The sequence below is a fragment of the Fundulus heteroclitus genome, chromosome 7 (genome assembly GCF_011125445.2).
Source record: "Fundulus heteroclitus isolate FHET01 chromosome 7, MU-UCD_Fhet_4.1, whole genome shotgun sequence".
NCBI lineage: Eukaryota > Metazoa > Chordata > Actinopteri > Cyprinodontiformes > Fundulidae > Fundulus > Fundulus heteroclitus.
This window is the reverse complement of record NC_046367.1, coordinates 23,153,332-23,172,862: the sequence shown is the minus strand read 5'-3', so window position 1 is coordinate 23,172,862 and position 19,531 is coordinate 23,153,332. Positions and strand designations below refer to the sequence as shown.

At 42.2% G+C, this 19,531-nt stretch overlaps 1 protein-coding gene across 1 annotated transcript; it reads right to left on the bottom strand.

The window, feature by feature from the left end:
* Positions 1 to 1,542: 1,542 nt before the first annotated feature.
* On the bottom strand, positions 1,543 to 9,990 carry ackr3a (atypical chemokine receptor 3a). The gene is made up of 2 exons (XM_012879966.3): positions 9,732 to 9,990; positions 1,543 to 4,571 (listed from the first exon to the last, which is right to left on the bottom strand). The coding sequence occupies exon 2, from the start codon at positions 4,511 to 4,513 to the stop codon at positions 3,374 to 3,376; it is 1,140 nt and encodes a 379-aa protein (XP_012735420.2). The 5' UTR covers positions 4,514 to 4,571; positions 9,732 to 9,990; the 3' UTR covers positions 1,543 to 3,373.
* Between the last annotated feature and the right edge of the window lie 9,541 nt (positions 9,991 to 19,531).

The following is a 19,531-nucleotide window of genomic DNA, read 5'->3' as shown; positions in this document are numbered from 1 at the left end:
CTCTGATTGCATTTCACATGCATACCCTGGCGTACTCCGAAGCATGTTTGCATTTAATCACATTGACACACGCCCCATTTTGCCGCACATGGGCTTAATCAGGACCCATAACTTCCTTAAGATCCACTTGCATGGTGATCACTTTCAAAAGCAAACGGGCCTCCAGTACCGCGACTACAAAAGCGCCGTGCATTCATTGCGTATGAGTTAGTAAGTGGAGGATCACTGACCTGTAAAAAGCCTTCGGAAGGCATTGACAGGGTCAGATGGGAAGGTCTTACACGGGGAAAATCATTCACAGCAAGAGGGAGGCTGGTGCACACCAGGAGTCCTGCAAGATCAAGGTTGTGTCAGGGAAAGAAAGGAAGCTGGAGGGGTATCATTAGCAGGTCGCTCGTTTAGTTTGACCTTCGAAATTCCTTGCTCAAGCTTCCTTATCAGTCTGACCTGAAACTGTGTGGCAGGACTGGGCCACTAGCTCTGCGAGCAACATGTGCCTCCCTGGGTTTTCCAGTGCAAAACCTTTAGCACAGTTTGTGAGTGTCTTAAGAGTATGAGAAATGTGACTAAATTGTTTGGCAAAGAGTGAAAAATATGTAGGTAAAGGGTAACAAAACAAAAAAAAAGCATTGCAATGTTTATTGCGTAAGCATTTCTGAGAGCTCTTCCTGAGATTTGACCACAGCCATCATCTGCTAGATTCTTTGACGAGAAGTCAGGAGGCATTAAGAACTCAGATGGAGGGGAGGATTTTTATTCTTGCAATCAGGTCGTGGTCAAGTTATCAATAGCTTGCATTTTATAAAACCCATATCCATTTTTTGCAACCAGCTTAATCCTCACAGGGTCGCAGGGGTGGCTGGTGCCTCCAACAGTGTATGAGTGAGAAGCAGGGCATAACCTGGGCAGGTTGCTAGTCCATCGCAGGGCAATACAGGACGAACAACCATGCGCACACATTCATACCTACAGTCAATTTATAGGGACCCAACAGGCATGTTTTTGGATTGTGGTAGCCAGAGTGGACCTCCACCACCACAGGCCAGGCATTGAACCCAGGACCTTTTTGCTACAAGACGACAGTGCCAACAGCTGTAAGAAAATAAGACGTCATAAACTAAACTTCAATGAACTGAAGAAGCCTTTGTACGGGGAAATTCAAAATAAATTATCATTGTTGTTTTCAAAAGCAGAACAGCATGTTTCTATTATTTTGCTGTCTTGTGCGTCAGTAACTGGATAATGTGTTTTCTCTTTTCCTCTAAATTTCGACAATTGAACCGTGACTGGACTAAAGTTTATTGTACATTTCACATGACAGCTGGAATAAACCATAGAAAGTGATACTTATTTACATTTTTTTCTTTTCTTTTCTTTTTTTTTTTTTTTTTTTTTGTAGCAGAGGCTTGATGCTTTTCGTGTTTATTTTGAATTCCATAGCTCAGGCTGAGTCATTTTGGTGTTAACACAGTATTTTATACATTTAAAGTCAGAAGCATATCAATGTCTATTTTGACAAAAAAAATAAATACTGAGGCAAAATGTTTTTGTTGTTTTTATTATAAAACAAACATATGCTACAAATTACAATGTAAAGGGAATGCTTGTCATCTTGCAAAGCCATGTATGTGTCTCTGCTCTTTCTCTGTCCTACGTACAATCCTTTTTTTTTCATATAACTGTGATGCAAAAAAAAAAAAAGCTATGACATCATATCAAAACAATAGCATGAACAGAATGTGTCTCTCAATACTTATAACACATAAAACATTATCCCTTGGTATCAAGCTTTTGGTTCATGCACACTCACATCTGAGTTCAAACATTGACATTAATGCAGTTTGGTCTAAAAGAGGCACATATGAATGCTGCACGCCACAGCTGCAGCCTCCATCACAGGAAGAAAGCTGCTCGTTCATGTTATTAGCTCATAAAATGTGAGCTATCTGTGGCCTGCGTGCTGACATACAAGGATTATTAGCACACTGACATGTGTAACTGCCACCACTTTCAATTCTATAATTTACTGGCTTAGAAAAATACACTGTATTATGTAATAAAGGAGCATTCAGTAACATCAGGAACTTTGCGTTTTTGCTTTCTAAGATCAGTAGTCTCAGCAGAAGCCTACAGATAAAATTGGGAAACATTTCCATCCAAAAGAAAAAAGAAAGTTCTGATTTTTTTTTTTTCAGTGAGGTTCTGCTAAAAGTTTATGAGTTAAGATCTCAGCTCTCTCAGTGTCTTCATTTAATATTCAGAGCAGTGGATCCCGGAGCATAGAGCTAATGGCTACTATGGGAGGTAACAAGAAAAAAGTGCACCTTTATCATCTTAAAATGTCTTCAGTTTCAAAAGGGTCACAGCGGCTTATGAGTACGCTAGTTTAGAAACTTTTAAACTATTGTCGTGTTTGCATTGATCCTTGTGCAAAAACAGAAAAAGGAAGACCAAAAGGTTTCTGGTGTGAAGAGCAAAAAGATTAAACAGATTTATACAGAGATATTTTTTTAGATTGGAGGGTCTTTTTACATTTTTTCAATCTGCCTTTCTTTCAGTCCCGATTGAACTGGCCTTAGCACCTCCAAGACCAACCAATCTGGATTTGCACTAAATGAGGATACTGATAGAGTTATGTACTGCAACAGCAATAATTAACTCTTTATAACAGAACATTGTGTCAAAAAAAAGAAATGCAATAACTTGAAGCTCAGTTGTTAGGCCAAGGTATAGCAAGCTAACCAGAGCTAAGCTAGCTAGCAGAATCTTGCTTCATAATCAAGTTACAGAGAGAAGAAAGCTATAAATATTTAAGAAAAACGCGAGAAAAGAATTTGGGAGAACAGTGATAGATTGTCTTTAGGATTTGTAAAAGAAACATCCCTTTTCTGAAGGCTTCAGCTGACGCGAAATGAGGTTATGATTCACAATGAGGCAGCAGGACTAAAGCGTAGAGCCAGGCAGTGGCTCAGCTACAAATGATGAGGAAATGTTTTACAATATGAGCAACTGTGCGGAGACTTCGTATTCAAACACAATATAGGCAAACAGTGTAAATGTATATAAATACAAAAGGTAGATACAAAGATATTCTTCTGCTAATAATACACATCTTGCACACTGTCTACAGACACGCTAATGTACAGAGCATACATACATACATAATAAAAACAATGATTTTACACAATTTACACTCGGTTTTGGCTTTACATCTACAATGATTTGTAAGTCAGCTGCTATCATAAACTGCTTTAAGTGCTTTCTGATCAGTCTTCAAGTCTTTCTAGGTCTAAAGCAGATGTCTGTGGAAGGGATGCTGGATTGGTTTGGAGCAGATAAATCAAGTGTGGCACAAGTTCATACTCCACCAGACTCACTGAGACGGGATCAGTGGTGGGTTTTCTACAGCTGAGTATTCAGTCTCTGATATGTTATTCGTCTCGATGAGACGTGCCAAGCCTGTCCGAGTTGAGTATTTAAAAATGAAGGCCTTCATGAGGTCATAGCGGTAGTTTCGATTAATAAAGTTGTAGAGAATGGGGTTGAAACAGCAGTGGAGCAGGGACAGGCACTGAGTGAGGTGCAAGGCCACGTAGAGCACATTCTCCAGGCCACATGTCAGGGGCACCAGGCCCAGTTGTGACAGCGCGTCGACCAGCAGAGCGGCATGATAGGGACCCCAGCAGGCCAGGAAAACCACAATGTAGGCCAGAATCACCCTGCGGCTCACACGGCGCTCCTGCTCCACATGGGAAGACGATGAGGAGGAGGAAGAGGTGCGGCTGAATGCTCTTGCCAGCAGGGCATAAAACACTGCGATGACTGGAAAGGGAAGAGCAAACCCCAGCAGGATGAAACTGAGCTGCACTCCCACCATCCACTCCCTGTGGTTTTCCTCCGGATACTCCGGCCTGCACATCATGGTGTCCCCGTGCGCGGACTTCACGGCACGCAGGTAGTAGGTTTCAGGAGTGGACGCCGCCAGAGCCAGAAGCCACACCCCAAAACACGCGGCGCGGCGGATCAGCTTTCTGCGCGCCCCTCCCTCTTCCCGGTGCTGCATCGCGCTTAGGTAGCGGTCGACGCTCATGCAGGCCAGGAAGAAGATGCTGCCGAAGAGGTTCACAGAGAAGAGCAGGTGCGTGAGCTTACATGCCACTTCGCCAAATGGCCAGTGCCCATGTTGGGCCAGGGAGCTCACCCACACAGGCAGAGTGACACAAACGCATAAATCTGCAACTGCCAGGTGGGCAATGTACATGTGCGTCTCATGGCGAGGGGTGGAGTCCCTTTGGGCACGGAGGTTCACCCAGAGGACCAGAGCATTGGCAGCCAGGCCGACGATGAAGATGAACGTGTAGAGGACACACATGGAGTAGAGCAAAGCATCCCGGTTGAAAGCTGTGCTGCACACCATCACGTCCACTCTTGATATGTTGCTTAAGGTGTCAGAGATGTTCAGGTCGTCGAGGGACTCCCACAGTTCCTCTAGGTCAGTGGCGCTGAGGCTCATTTTGTAACACTGGGGGAAGGCCACAGACCACTGGGACACAAGACTTAGGGGGTGGCACCTGTAACAACATAAACATAGCTTGATCAATTTCCATGACCAGCTGAATGTCAAGATATGCATCAAGACATTGCCCGGCGACTGGAATCTGCCAACTAAATACTGATCGGCCAGAGCCAGTCAAGTTTTAATGCACAAAAGCTGATCACAGCAACAATCTTTGGTGTGAACCCTGTAACTGAGGGAGGAGGACCTGAAGTTATGTATAAGTAAATCATATTCTCTACAACATGTTGAAATATATCTGCAGTTCATTCAGGCTGTGAAGCTGGGAGAGAGAGCAGAACATTTGGCAGATAACAGGAAGGCAGGACATATACTGCATTGATTGATCCTTTTCAGCTTTTAACTTTTGCCTAATCTTGTCACGATTTGGGTTTTGTTTTGGTTTATGTTTGTTCTTTGCTTTAGTTTGACCAGTTTACCCGTCTGTTATCAGCCAGTTCAGTTCAGTTCTCAGTCACCTGCCATTTATCAGCCAATCCACCTCGAAGCCACTAGCCAGTACCCAATCAGTTTGTTTTGTCACTTCCCTGCCACTAGTCTACGACCAGTCAGATCTGTTCACCTTTCAGCCACCAGTCACCATCCAATCAGTTTCGGTTTACTTTCAGTCACCACCTTCCTTTGAGCAGTCACCTGTAATTAGTTTTCAACTCCAGTCACCTGTGCACTCCTCTATTTATACCTGCCTCAATCCTCTGTTCTGGGCCAGATTATTTCGTGCCTATTGGTGAGTCCAGTCCAGCATTCCCTCTACTCTGTTCGTGCGCCCGTTGACCTGACCCAATTAGCCTCCGGATTTCTGAGCCAGCCTGACCCCTGATTTACCTGTTTGTTCTGACTGACTGCCCGTTGCCTGACCGGATCTTACTTTCGTGTATTAGAGCTTGCCTGTCCCCTGTTTTTGATTATTTAGTTTTGCCAGTTATCATCTTTGGACTATTTTTGGTTTTTGGACTCTGTCGTTCCGTTTTTGGCTAGATGCACATTTAAGTTCTGACTGCTCGTTATTTGTTTAATAAATTTCCTTTTACTTTACCTCTGCTTGTCTGGCTGAATACTGGGTCCTGCAAATCCCGTTCATTAGAAATCTGGAACACGGTGAATTTCGAAATATAAATTTTGAAAATCCTGACTTTAAGGTAAGTGTATACAGTCTCTAGGAAACAATGTTTTTGAAATGCTAACCATGCTAATCACTGATATCACTGAAAATAATAAGATGTTAAATTAAGTTTAAAATGCTTATGGAAAATTATCCCAAAACTTTGTGATCATTTCCTTTGACATCATCATTTTAGAATAACAGCAACACTTTGTATTCAAGCAGCTGCTCACTAAAACACATGGTATAAAGTCACCTCTTCACCACACTTGAATCAAATTATTAAAACAGTTCCTAAAGAGTAAGGTCAACCTTTACAAAAAAACTGACATAACAAAATGAGCCACAAAATTCTGATTGGTGTGTTTGTACTTGTAAGTTATTCAGCTGGATAGAACATGTTTTATTCTACTACAGAGGTCCCACTGAACTAATAAAACATGAGATCCTGAAGAATCTAACCCTAATGTGGCTATGTTGTTAAAACACTGCTTTTTTTGAGTTAATAACGCCTCTCTGTTATCCTGTCATAAATGGTGGGGCTTTTTAATGATTGATGTGCACTCTGGGAGAAGCACAATAAATGTTTATATTAGCTCCACTGGCAGAGCGAGCAGAGTGGACACAAGGAAGCGGGATCGAGAAACCCAAACAGGCTGTATTTCCGGAGCATTCTGGGCATTCCAAGATAAATCATTGGCCAGGGAGGGAAACACGATGCCTCTTTAAAGAGATTTCTTCCCTTAGCATGCTTGTTTTTGTAAAACACATCGAATCCCATGTCTCTTCTCTGCTCATGCAGCAGGAAAAGAGAGGGCGAGAGATCAGCTGTCACCACCCAGATGATCAAAGAAAAAGTTGCACATGCTTTCGAATACGTCATTTTTGCAACATCTGATTCTAATAAAGCAGACGCACAACATCAGATTTCAAACCTGGGCTGCATGTAAGCAAACAAAATCGTTGGGGCAGAGAAAAGAAGTAGGCGTCTGGAGCCCTTTGGACACTGAGAGTTTCACCCCTGCATGGCAGCTTTTTTTTCCTGCAATGTCTCTTTCTGTTAACTGTCAGCCCACCACGGTGTGAGAGATCAGAGGTGAGAGGTGATGGATCAAAACCAGAACACGAGCGGCTTAACCCCGCCGTTTGCCCCTTGCTGACTCGTACGCCTACAGAGTGAATTGTGTGCAGAGAGCAGCAGGGGGGCCTGACGGCTGCAAAATGGTTCGGCCTAGGTTAAAAGGAGGGTCACCGACCACTGGTTTGCCCCAGCAAGCCAGAGAGCAGTGAAATGTGACCGTGTCAGACATCTGTCCGTGTGGGAGACTAATGCTGCACACGTGATAATCGGTACAGTCACGCAGGATGAGGAAGGAAAAAGTCTACAGGAAGAAGTTGGAAAAGGACACCTGGAACCTATAGATAAGTAGTTGTTTGGGGACGGTCTGTCAGTTTTTACTCGCTAGTAAGGAAATATGTAAGTTTTTCGCATTTATCAGATTACATACACTCATAAACTCAAAAAAAAAACACATTTAGTTTTAGCAGACTTTTAAATTAATACCAGCCTTCCTACCTACCTTGCTGTTGTGTATGACATTGTTTATCTTTTTAATTGACATAAAAGCTACATCTGATAGTATTTTTTTTCCCCCGGGTACAATTCCTTTTAAAATAACTTTTTCATATTCTGTCATGTTACAGCCACCAATCTCAGTACATTTGTAATGTGATTTTATCTGATAGACCTAAACAATATGGTGCATATCCGTGACGTACAGAGCAAAAGGTGCATAGTTTGAACATAGTTTGTCTGGATAAAATTTTGAACAGAGTGGCATGCGTTTGTATTCAGCAGCTTCGAGGAAAACAGGAAACTTAACTTTTTCTTAAACAGTTTTTTTCTTGTAGTCTTTTTTCTAGCTTAGTAAATCTGGAGAGAGAGAGAGAATCTGAAAACACAGATGTTTAATCTCTTGGTCTTGACTTTGTCTGGGTCATTCAAACACATGAGTATGCATCAGTGCCAATGCGTTGTAGTTCTGTTTGTGTTTTCATGGCTTGTTTTATGTTAAAAGGTAAACCTCTAGCCAAGAGTCAAACGTTTTGCATCCTCTACCAGATTTTTTTTCACCCAGGATTGTCCTATATTTACCTCCACCTTCTCTACTTCTGCAGAAGAAAAGCACCCCTCAGCATGATGCCGTTATGGCCATGTTTCACCTTGGGTGTGGTGTTCTACAAGTAATATGCAGTATTAGTTGTTTTGCATGTAGGCCCAACAGTCATATTTTTGCCTCATCTGACCAGAGCACCGTCTTTCACATCCCTGCTGTGTCAAATGGCTAAAGGGTTTTTGGAAAACTGCTAACTGGATATGTTTCAAAAAGGGCATTTTTTTGTCAATCTTCTATAACGCCAGAAAAATCAGAACTAATAGTTTAACTTTCAACAAACACTACCATCTCAGCTGTAAATCTCTGCAACTCCTGCCGAGCTACAAAGGATCTCTTGGCTGATAAATTATCTGATAAATGCTAGCCTGTAAATTTAGGTGAACACCCACGTCTTGTTAGTTTTGCAGTTGTGTATTTTTGGATGATGAACAGCGCAGCGTGACATGATCAAAGATGGAGATATTGTTTTATAGCCTAAGCCTGTGATAAACTTTTCCCCATTCCCAGACCTGTCTGACGCGTTCCTTGGTCTTCATGGTGTTGTTCACTGACGTGTCTTAGCAAACATCTGAGGCCTTCAGAGAATAACGGTATTCACACTGAGAGTGATTTACACACATGAGGATTCCATTCATTAGACTGCTGAGAGCAATTGTTGGATTTTATTTAGGGTCATCTGAGAAAATAGGTGCTGAACACAATGCATACCACAGTTTTAGGGTCAGTGTTTACAGAATAAATTAAATACCATGGATGATTTTCATGTTACTTCACAATTATAAGCTACTTTGTATAAGTCTGTCACACAAAATCCTAATAAATAATGTAAAAGGGATCAAAACTTTTCCAAGACTCTGGAACTGTGTTGTTATTTTTGCTTTTCATCATTCACTTCATGGGCACACTTTGAGGTAAAAAAAAAAAAAAAAAATACCCCTATCAAGTGAGCTCTCACTGATTGCGAGGCTTTGAACTCATTCATTTGTGATAACTCTGGTTTAAAACATATCTGATGCCCTTTCCTTAAATGATCTCGATAAGATGTGGGGGTCGATTTGTTAATATTGTGCGAGTTTGCGCAGGGATAATCTCACAGTGGTTTTCTAATTCCTGTACATTATATGGAAAATAACTGAAGGTGCCAGCAGCCAGCCCCCCGGGGCATCGAGCGAATTAACCTCCTAACACCCGCAACATCAGATAACAGCAGACTGCACATGATGAAGTCTCCCTCTTCCCAGCTCCATGTTTGCCTCTCCCTTTTTTCTCCACATTTTAACCCACTATCCGGTTACAACGAAGGTCCGAGCGTCCTTCGTTTCGCAATCCACCAATGCCGTTTTCATGTGCAAATGCCACCGACAAGAATAGCGCAGGTGCAGCGTGTTTGTTCAGAAGTCGCTCCTGTCAGTCCCGATCGACTGGCTTTTCGGATAAAATCTCCGGCCTCTTCGCACGGGACCCGATGTTTCCTCGTAGATAACCGCGGCAGCAGCGTGGTTGGGTGCGTTATTACGCATGAGCGCCTAATGGAACGAGCCATCCCAGCCCGCCGCCGCTCACGACGGATACATACAATATGTCATTGTAGTCAGTTGTTGATTTGGATCAGGCTGTCAACAAACTTTTATCAGATCTCAGTCTGCAGTGTGACTTAAGAGCCGAGCCAAACAAACAACGCAACCACAGCAGTGAGTGGTAAGAGACGCGCCAACAATAAGAGATTTCTGGTGACAGGTTTCAGGCAGAGCTAGAAAAGTTGGCTTAATTCCTTGAAAGAGGAAAGCATCGTCAGAACAGCAAGCGGAGGAGCGTCGCAGCATCTCTGTTAAAAACAAAAAAAAAAACGTTTCACTTGTTCTCTCCGAAAGCTTACCTGCTTTCTTTTCTTCTTTCTTCTTCCCCCTTTTTTATCTCAGTTTCTCCTCTGAGGATCAGATTTGTTTGCGATCACTTCTGGTGTTTAAAGGCAGAGAGAAACACTTTGCGTGTGCCTCGGTCCTGCTGCCGCAGTAAATGCGATCCACTCCCTCGACTTGCACTTGCTGATAAGAGAGCTACGCCTCCAAAGGCTGGTCCCAGCAGCGCTGCGTATTGACATGGCATCCCCACAGGCATTCAAAACATCTCACAGCCCAGCCAGTTTCGGCCAAGTGGAGAGAGAGAGAGAGAGAGAGAGAGAGAGAGAGAGAGAGAGAGAGAGAGAGAGAGAGAGAGAGAGAGAGAGAGAGCTCTCTCTCTCTCTCTCCTCTCTCTCCTCTCTCTCTCTCTCTCTCTCTCGGTCTCTCTCTCTTCCGCTCTCTCTCCTCTCTATTTTTCTAAATTTCATTTCTGCCTCTGATCACCTAAATACGTTCAGAAACATTTTACTCAAACTCGTACAGAGGCGTAACCTTTATTAATTACAATATGATTAAAAATGTATTTATTTTAATAATTCAGCTCAAAAAGTGAAAGCCATTATACAGATTAATTACCTGCAGGGTGATCTATTTACATTTTCATTGCTATTAATAGTATTGGTTAAACCTAATGAAAACCCAAAATGTAGTTTCTTAGAACATTGTAAAAATACACACCAGTTATTATTATTATTATTATTATTATTATTATTATTATTATTATTATAAGCAAACAGACATGGACACTCCTAAAAGGAGGCTAAGATATGAAGAATTTCAAGAAGACGGCATGGGCGGTCCCAGACAGAGGCCAACAGGGGCCAGTGCCCCCTGTAGAGCCCCCTGCACAGAAGACATAATACTAAATAAATTTCTTATGATCATATGCGCTGGCACAGAAACCGTAACTGAATGGTCCCTTGGGTCAACTTGATGTTTTACCATTACAGTTTTACTTTAACAATAATTTAATAATAGCTGAGTAGCGATAAGATCACATTTTTCATCTGCCAGATCAAGGGTCTGCAACCTGCAGATCCAGGGCCACAGGTGCCTCTGGAGCTCACATGTGTAAAAAAAAAGATAAAATTGCTGACTTAAGAGCATTGTGAAGCAAAAACCAAATCAGTCAGAGCTTCTGCCACCCACAAACATATTCAGGATATGGACCTTGAACCATTGCTCCTGGACCAGAGACAATGTCAGGAGCTTTTTACCCGGGCTAAGGGGAAACAGGACTCTGGCTCATATCAAATGACAGCTAGGGGGTGAAAAACGCTACTCCAGAGTCCATGTAGAAAGAGTGGAGAGGCACACAATCCGGCATGTTTGTGTCCAGTGTTACGTTTCCACAGTTAGTGATGATCTGGGGATGTCATCTGCTTTTGATGGCCAGGTCCAAAGTCAGCACAGCTGTTTACCAGGTCAAGTCTCCCTAGATTTTATGGAGATACTAATATAATTTTTCATGAGGACTTGGCACCCGCCCTCACTGCCATAAGAACCAGTAACTCTGTCTGTGACCATGGCAATAGGTCGAGATGAAGGCCACAGGCTGGTCTCCATATTGGTGCGCTCAATTCCAGGCCAGACCTGTGCAGCATGTCTTCCCCCCTCCTCTCTCTGCATGTTTGCTGTCTGATAGCTGTGAATCCTGGCATCTAGTGCCCCACAAACCTTTAAGGACTACCTCCTTTTTCCCTTCTTCTTAAGCAATAAAATATTGGAGCCAGCATCCAAGACTGTACGGCAGCTGTGGCGTTTAAGAAAACTCTGGTTACTGTAATAGAAGCCTTCAGCTTGTCTTTATAGCAAAGCAATGTTAAGAAGCTTCTGAGGTCTTTGGTGCAGGAGTGGCTTAACACGAGGAATGTGACAGTTGTGGCCCATATCCTGAACACGTCTGTGTGTGGCGGCTCCCGAAGCGCCGACTCCTGCTGCATTCCACGCATCCACTAAACCCCTAAATGGGGTTTGCTTTTGTTTGTACAACTTTTCTGAACCACACTGTTTTTATTACACTTTCTAAAAAACTGCTTGGATATCGCACTCTGCTACTCCGCGGTGTCACGCGATCCGTTAGCGTTACGAGGTCTCAGGTGTGAACCAGGTGTGTTAAGTTCTCTCGCTCTCACAGCCTCATGCTGGTCACTGGAAGTTCAACATGGCACCTCATGGCGAGCGACTTTCTGAACATCTACCATACATGAAGATGGCGTAGACTTCTAATTTAATGGGTTGTCTTTATTTCATTGCTACCTTTGAGATATCCATCAACACTGTTGGAAAGCCATCTTTGGGGACTACCTCATGAAGCTCACAGAGAGAATGCCAAGAGTGTGAAAAGCAGTCACCAAAACGAAGGGGGGACTACTTTGCAGAACTGAAAATACTTAAAAGAGGTTTTGAGTTATTTTACAATTTTATGTTTGTACCATAATACGATATACTTTTGTGTCATGGGATGATGTCTTCACAATCTATCTACAAAATAGGAAAAAAAAAAAAAAACATGATGTTGAGATTTCTTTGGTAACTAAATGTTGGACTTTACACAGCTGTAAGCCCTTATCCACCAGATAAAGACTAGAAATATATCACTGTGTGAAAATCTTTATAAAACATATCTTTCACTGTTTGAACTAAATTACTAAATAAATATTTTCTGATGATATTTTAAGTTATTTAAAGTATATATGGGTTTAACATTACGTCATTATGTATCCCCTCTCCTTTGGCTGTTTTGTGTAGTGAATAAAAACACATTTTGTTTCAGTTGTTTCACAGAACCTTAAGAGTGGCCGTATTTATTAGTTTTTTAACCATCACAAGCCCACAAACAACAAGGGGCACACATTCACAATACACATTTCCACAATGACTCGACGCGGGCCGTGCTTCGCGCTCCCAGGAGGGCCCCACCCCAATTTGCCTCCATATGAAACCAAAGCTGCAGACATCCAGTGAACCACAGCAATTGTCTTCTGCTTCCACCCAAAACCAACAAACGGGTTCAACCCAACACCCAACCCCACAGAGGTAACTGACAACCTCCCCCTGACTAACGAACAACGCAGAGGATTTATTGCCTCTCTTTATATTTTATAACAAGTTTGAACAACCAGATTCAATTTTTGCGGTCACATCTGTAGTTTTTATTTAACTAGTGCGGTTCTCTACGTATAACCACCAGACGTAACACTGGCTGCAGGCGCATTCAGCCTCGTTTCGTGGCCATTCTTTGCACAGAGAGCCTCTGAGAACTCACCTGCAGCTCCGGCGGCCTCGCAGCTGCTTCCGGCTCTGCAATTAACCCCAAGTTCAGGACAAAGACCGGCTCACAAAAGGAAGCAGAGCTGTGGAATTCCAGCTCGCGGTGCGCTGAGAGACGGTGTTTGTTTGGTCAAATAATGATAATACGCTTTGATCAACTCCTGAAAAATAAATGATATCATGTTCAAAGGGTGAATTATTGATATAACAAAGGCTCAGTGTGTCCACCCTTCTCCTCTTATTAAAAGACAAGTGGCCTGGCCAGGTCAGACAGCTTATGAAGTTTATTATGACTCTCTCCCTTGTATTCAGTGATTAAATACAACCAGCAGGCTACTCTGACCTCATTAAAGAGCAAAGAAGTGAAGTCAGCTTCAATGAGGCTTTAAAGAAAGCTCCCACTACGCACGCATACCCATTGTCTTCCATATCAGAAGCATCGGGGGGGATTTGTAAGCCTCTCTGATAAGCATCCGTGGTCCCGCAGACTGCTGCCAACCTCTGTTCTGTCGTCCTCATTCACAGGGAGGCTGGGAACAGCAGGGGTGTGTGTGTGTGTGTGTGTGTGTGTGTGTGTGTGTGTGTGTGTGTGTGTGTGTGTGTGTGTGTGTGATGCTCTTGGAGAAAAGACAGTGCTGACGATCACGAAGAAGAGACTCTATTGCTTTAGACATAATACGAATCAAATCAAAGCCAAAGATTTTGTCTTTTCTTTGACATTAAAACCCAGAAATGATTAAATCAAACGTCTGTGTTGTGAAACTTTGTTTTGTACGGAGTTCTTTCTTTATGTATAGCCGATAGTAATGATGCTTCTGGTCATTCCTTCTAAAAGCAATCCGTAAAAAAGGAAGAAAAAATATGCTTTAATATTTATTCTGTTAATAATCATCAGACCAACCCATAAAGTACTTCATAACAGAGGTAAAAATCTGGCAGGGTGGGCTCTAGATATGCTGAACTCTGTTCTAGATATATTTTAGAGCAAAATATAATATATCCCCATGTGGACAAGTGGCAAGAGTTCAGATGAAAACACTGAAATACCGATGCTGTGACTGTAGACCCAGATAACATCGACATTATCGATACAAATACACAATGATACATATTAAGTCCTCTAACATAATCAAAGTAAGTGTGCCACTTCATCTCCTTGTCTGAACAGTGAGTGTTTGATGTTTCCTTTTGAATAAATGTTTGCTGTATTCAAATAATGTCAAATTCAGCCAGATGTCTCTTTTAACAGAAGGCTCCTCTTACCCAGATGCACCACTGAGTGCCACAGGAAATCATTCCTGCCTGTGGCCATCAATCTCTACAACGCCTCCCTCAGTTATCCTAACCCCCCCTCTGTAACTGTCATTTATGCATTCTCTGCACTGTTCTTGCACAAGTCACCATCACTTCACTGGGATTCCCAAGGGAAGTGATATGACTATTGTGATATGGTAATACCTTGTGTGGAATGTTGTAAATATATATATAACAATGTGTGTATTCTGGAGCATGTAACAAAAGTAATTTCCCCCTGGGATCATTAAAGTATGGCTGAGTCTGAGTCTGAGTCTGATGTCGAAAAGACGTGTTAAAATTATCTGACTGGGTTTTGTGGTTTAACCGTGTAAAGCAATGGGTACGCAGTAAATTGTCTGTTATGTCACTGTTTCTCAAATTCTTTAGTTCACATAGCCACCATGCAGCCCTGTGCGACACGTATAGGGCCTTTCTGAAAATTGTAGAGCAATTAGTAGACTGCTGCAAAATAATCTTCCTACGGCCCGGGAAAGACAAACAAAAAACAGCAACATGAAAATGGACCAAAGCTGTTGATACTAAGGTGAAAGAACCCCAGCCAACACAGCTACTGTACTATGAGAGGAAAAGTGTGTTTGTGTTTGAACATGTAAAATATGTGTAGCGGGTCTTTCATGAATTGTGCTCAGCGATGGGTGCAGAGGGGACCACCGCCTTTCCGCCCTCCAGAGATCAGAGGCAAGCCGAGAGGATCCCAAGAACCAGGAAGCCCCATGGAGCACGGAGGCCAGGCAGCCCACAACAGGGACACCACGCTTCCACCCAGAGGACAGCAGAGGAGAGTCCGGGACAGGGATACCCTAGTGCCTTGCCCGTTGAGCCCATTTCGGCCACAGGTGGGCAGCGGGAAGAGGCACTGAGGGGGGTGAGCCCAAATCCCTCACCGGCCTGGTATAACATGAACGATCCAGAAGATAAAAGCCCCAGACGCATCTACAGATTACCAAGAGAACTCAGTCATACCTTTGCACAAAAAAAAAACAAGGGATCCACCCGACAGCTACCTCAGCCCTGCAGACCGGCGACAACCACACCTCCCAGCCCCCCCCATCCCCCCACCCACACACTGCAGGCAGCATCCAGGGAACAGTGGGGTGAGAGGACCCTCCCCCTTCCCTTCTGGCCCCACAGTGTTGAGTGCACAGGGAGCTAGAGTGTAATTAAACGGGGAGGGGAGATCAACTTGGTTAAGGATATGTAGCTGGTGGACTATGAACATAATTCACCTGATTTTAGCACGGGGGAACGAGCAACAATTTTAGTTAGGGTTGAATTCTGTTACAATCACAATGCAAAAAAATATTCTCTTCTTAAAATACAAATCCATCTAAACGTGAGGAATGTGCTCACCGCTTGCTGTTGTTCCATTTAATTTGTTTTCTGCTTTACAAACATGCTTGAAGCATTAGCTTTAGGTCAAGAGATTGTTTTATCTCACTAAGAATATGCTTTCAGCGTTGTTATGTGTTTTAAATGTTGGTCAAATATTTGCGTTACTGTTGACATGGTCCAAGTGTTGCGCTTACATATGTTGTTTCTGTTACCCTCAAGCGGTCAAGTATCTACTATACCTCAAACTAGATAATGGCTTTTCCATGTTTTGATACAACTCCCATTGGAACAAACCTTTTTTACACCCTGGATGCCTGCCAGGTCTGGATGACGCCCCTCCTCCGCAGCTTTTGCTCTGACTTTTCTTAACTTTTATTCCTCGTCTAATCTTTTCTCGTTCTCTTTCTGTACCTCCGCCGATTCTGTCAAAAAAAAAAATGGGACTGGTGTTGTAGGCGCTGATAAAACCAGTGCCGCAAACTATAAACAACACTATTCTTCTCCTGAAGGGTTTTCAACGGGGTCAAGTGTATTAAATCTGGGCTTAGCAAAACAAACCAACAGGGACATTGAAAAGGGGTACGCAGCTGTATGAACACCATCAATAATGACAGGCATGTGCGCGTTAAAAAAGGGAGAAAAATAAGTAAGTAAATTTAAGAAAGTTTATTTAAATGGCTGCAGTCGCTATTCTAGTACAGCTCCATACATCATGGTGGTGGGTCTGACAGGCATGTTGTATTTTCGTGCAAATGTCCATTCAGAGGGTCCCTCTCAAACTCTTTCTCCAACACATTGTTCGGCCTCCCCTTCTGCCTTGAGGCCCCCGCTAAGCATGTTGCTACTCCCTCACATTCCTCTGTACCCCCTCCTCAAAAATCACTCATTTTTCACTTAATTACTTATTCATTTATGATCCTTCAAACAGTGCGGGTGAAGCTGAATCTTTTGTGCGCAGTGGATGAAGCTTCTTAAAGAGTCTGTGAACATAAAGAAAACCATCGGACCTTTAAAACGCGCCGAGGAACAAAAAGTTGGCAGGCATTTGGTATTATTGTGGATATTCTTAGTGCCTGCGATAGGAAGAAAGATCTTTTCATGCAGGTGCGTGCTTGGCAGAGAGTGTGTCCCTGTTGAGAAATATAACAAAGGGAAGCAATTCTCACAGACATAGCATCCCTTACACCAAACTGTGAATGTGTGGGAAACACGAGAGCTTCTCAGATTTCAAAAAGGAGAAAAGTAACAAAAGGCTTTGTGTCAAGCTGGTCTGTGAAAAGATTTTTGAATTTGTACTGGCATTTTATGACAACGTTGGCTCGCTGAAAATGGCTGTCCGCTAAATGAAATTGATAACTTAGCATACGACTGATCATTTTACCCCTCCAGAGAAAACATTCATAGTTTAAGTAGTAATTTATATTGCTGACCATCAGGTGAGTATCCGTTTGATTTTTTTGTTGAATAGCAAATCACAGAGAAAACATCCATATGTTTGCTAAAGGTGAAGACATTTTTATACTCGAATCTCTTTAGTTTGAGTTGAAAAAGTGACGCTTTTATACAACATTATTGTTTTTGCTATTGCTAAACCAGCATTTTGCTTTCAGTATGCTAGTTACTGTCAATTTAAAGGGACCCAAGAATGAAAAAGTAGGTTTTCAATGAAACTTCAGGCTTGGGTTTTATTACTAGTTGGATTTATCCATCCATCCATTGTCTTTACCCACTTATCCTGATCTCCAGCGGTCATTGGACGACAGGTAAGGGACAGGTGTGCCTTACCTGTCACGGGGAAACACAGACAGGAAAGACAATCATGCATGCACAAACTCACACCAAGGGCAATTTAGAGTAACCAATTAACCTAACAGTCATGTTTTTTGGACTGTGGGAAGAAGCCGCAGTACACAGAGAGAATCTATGCATCCACAAGGAAAACAACAAAACCTGGAAGTTCATGCAGACCTGTGATGGAGTCGACTGAGTCAGCAATGCCCTGCGGCGGTGCGAAAAGAGAGAGGTAAAGTAACCCTGACCCTGTAGATCTGGTTGGTCTTCAACAACACTGAGCCATCGCTTTACTGCGACGCATTACAGGACGGTCTACTGGCTCGCACAGTAGGTGTCTCAATTGTCGCCATCTTGCTTTCTGCACTGTCTGCTGATCGCGCCCGGTGCAAAATTTCTGTTCAGGCTCAAAATGGACTAAGTAAACACTAGCCGAATGGACCCTTGGTGTATTGTTGTTTTATCTGTAGAACAATAAATGTTTTTTGTGTTTTCTTTTTATGGCCTAAATACATGGGTAGTCCGTTTAATTTAAATCGGTTTAATTTTATCAGTTTTATGTAAAAATATAACTTTAAAGCAATCAGGGTACTTTGCAGTCATCTAAGAGGAATTTAACTTTCACTATTTAATGTTTTAGGACATGTTTAAAAAGTGTTTTTGTCATCCAGTTTTAACGTGCTGAGGAGAGAACAATACTAAACTCCTTTCAGTGCTTGTAAGACACTAAAAGGTATGAAAAGAGGTTTCGCAAACTCTGACCAAGCATGTGCCAAACATCTCCTCCTCACTTGGCGATTTTAAAGTAAATAAATAACTTGGTTTCTTGGCATGTCTTCCCAGACAATACAGTTGGGCAGATTTACAGTAATACTGAAAAACTACCTGCCACACTACGTCTTGTGCAATGACACAAGAATGCGAACAAAGTTCTGCCATGTTGAGATAACATGCAACGTGGCTTGCAGCGTTATTACCATGACATTCTGTCTATCAATGCAACACCAATCCCTTCACATTGCATGTTATTCTATAGTGTAAAATGTATAATAAACTTACAGGGATTTCTACAGGATCAACAAAATCGTTCAATTCAATGATCTCAACTTTAGTCCCTAAAAGGTATTAAGTACACCCAGAGTTTCTCGGACTGACTTACAAATGACCCCCTTCACCTGGAATTTGTTTGATTATTTAGTTCTTTGGTCATCTCGTTTTGAACTAAATTTTATAGGTTTTTAAGAAATGCTGTGGTGGCACTCTTGCTTTTTGTGTGCTGGAGTTTTGGCTGCAGAGGTTGATCTTTGTTACTGTTTTCTAAACTACAAAACTCATGCAACTCAGGGCCACTGGTAGGTACTAAAAGCCAGACGCTGAACCTTGCCCACAAAAGCCTGAATCAGTTCTACTAAAACTGTACAATAGATTTTTATTTATTTAATTTTTTTTTATTTTAACATAAACGTGGAGTTCAACCACCTCCAGTTCCATGTCATGAATAAAGTATAGATGTAACAAGGTTTGACTTGAAAACTAGATTGGCAATAATTGTCCTTGAACTTACTGTATACTGTACATCTGAAGGCATGGTGGGTCAGCTGAACATTTAAAGGGATGGATAAAGTTATCTTTAACTTACCTATGTTGTGAAGTTACAATATTAAGCTACAGCAAGAAGCTATCTTCTTAGGTCTTACCTTTATATTACAATGGAGTATAAAAATTATTGAAAAGGCTTGATTATAATTTCCTGAAACTTGCAAAACCCTCACTATAAATGACGTTGAGTCAACTTTTCTTTTCCATAATGTCTATACTTCATTCTGGCTTTTTTTAAATCTTCACTGTGGAAGGAACAGATCTGTTTTCAGTGATCTGAACCACTGTTTGCAAATGGGCCAAGGGTACATTTTTCTAAAAGGACTTCATAAAAAAAAACAGCAATTTAACTGTTGAAAAAGCTTGTGAGTGATACCTTTAACTGTTTATGAAAGTTTACTCTTGGCTCTCTGTTTTGACTCTCTGTTACATCCGTGAATCTGTCAATGCTTAGCTCTTGGCC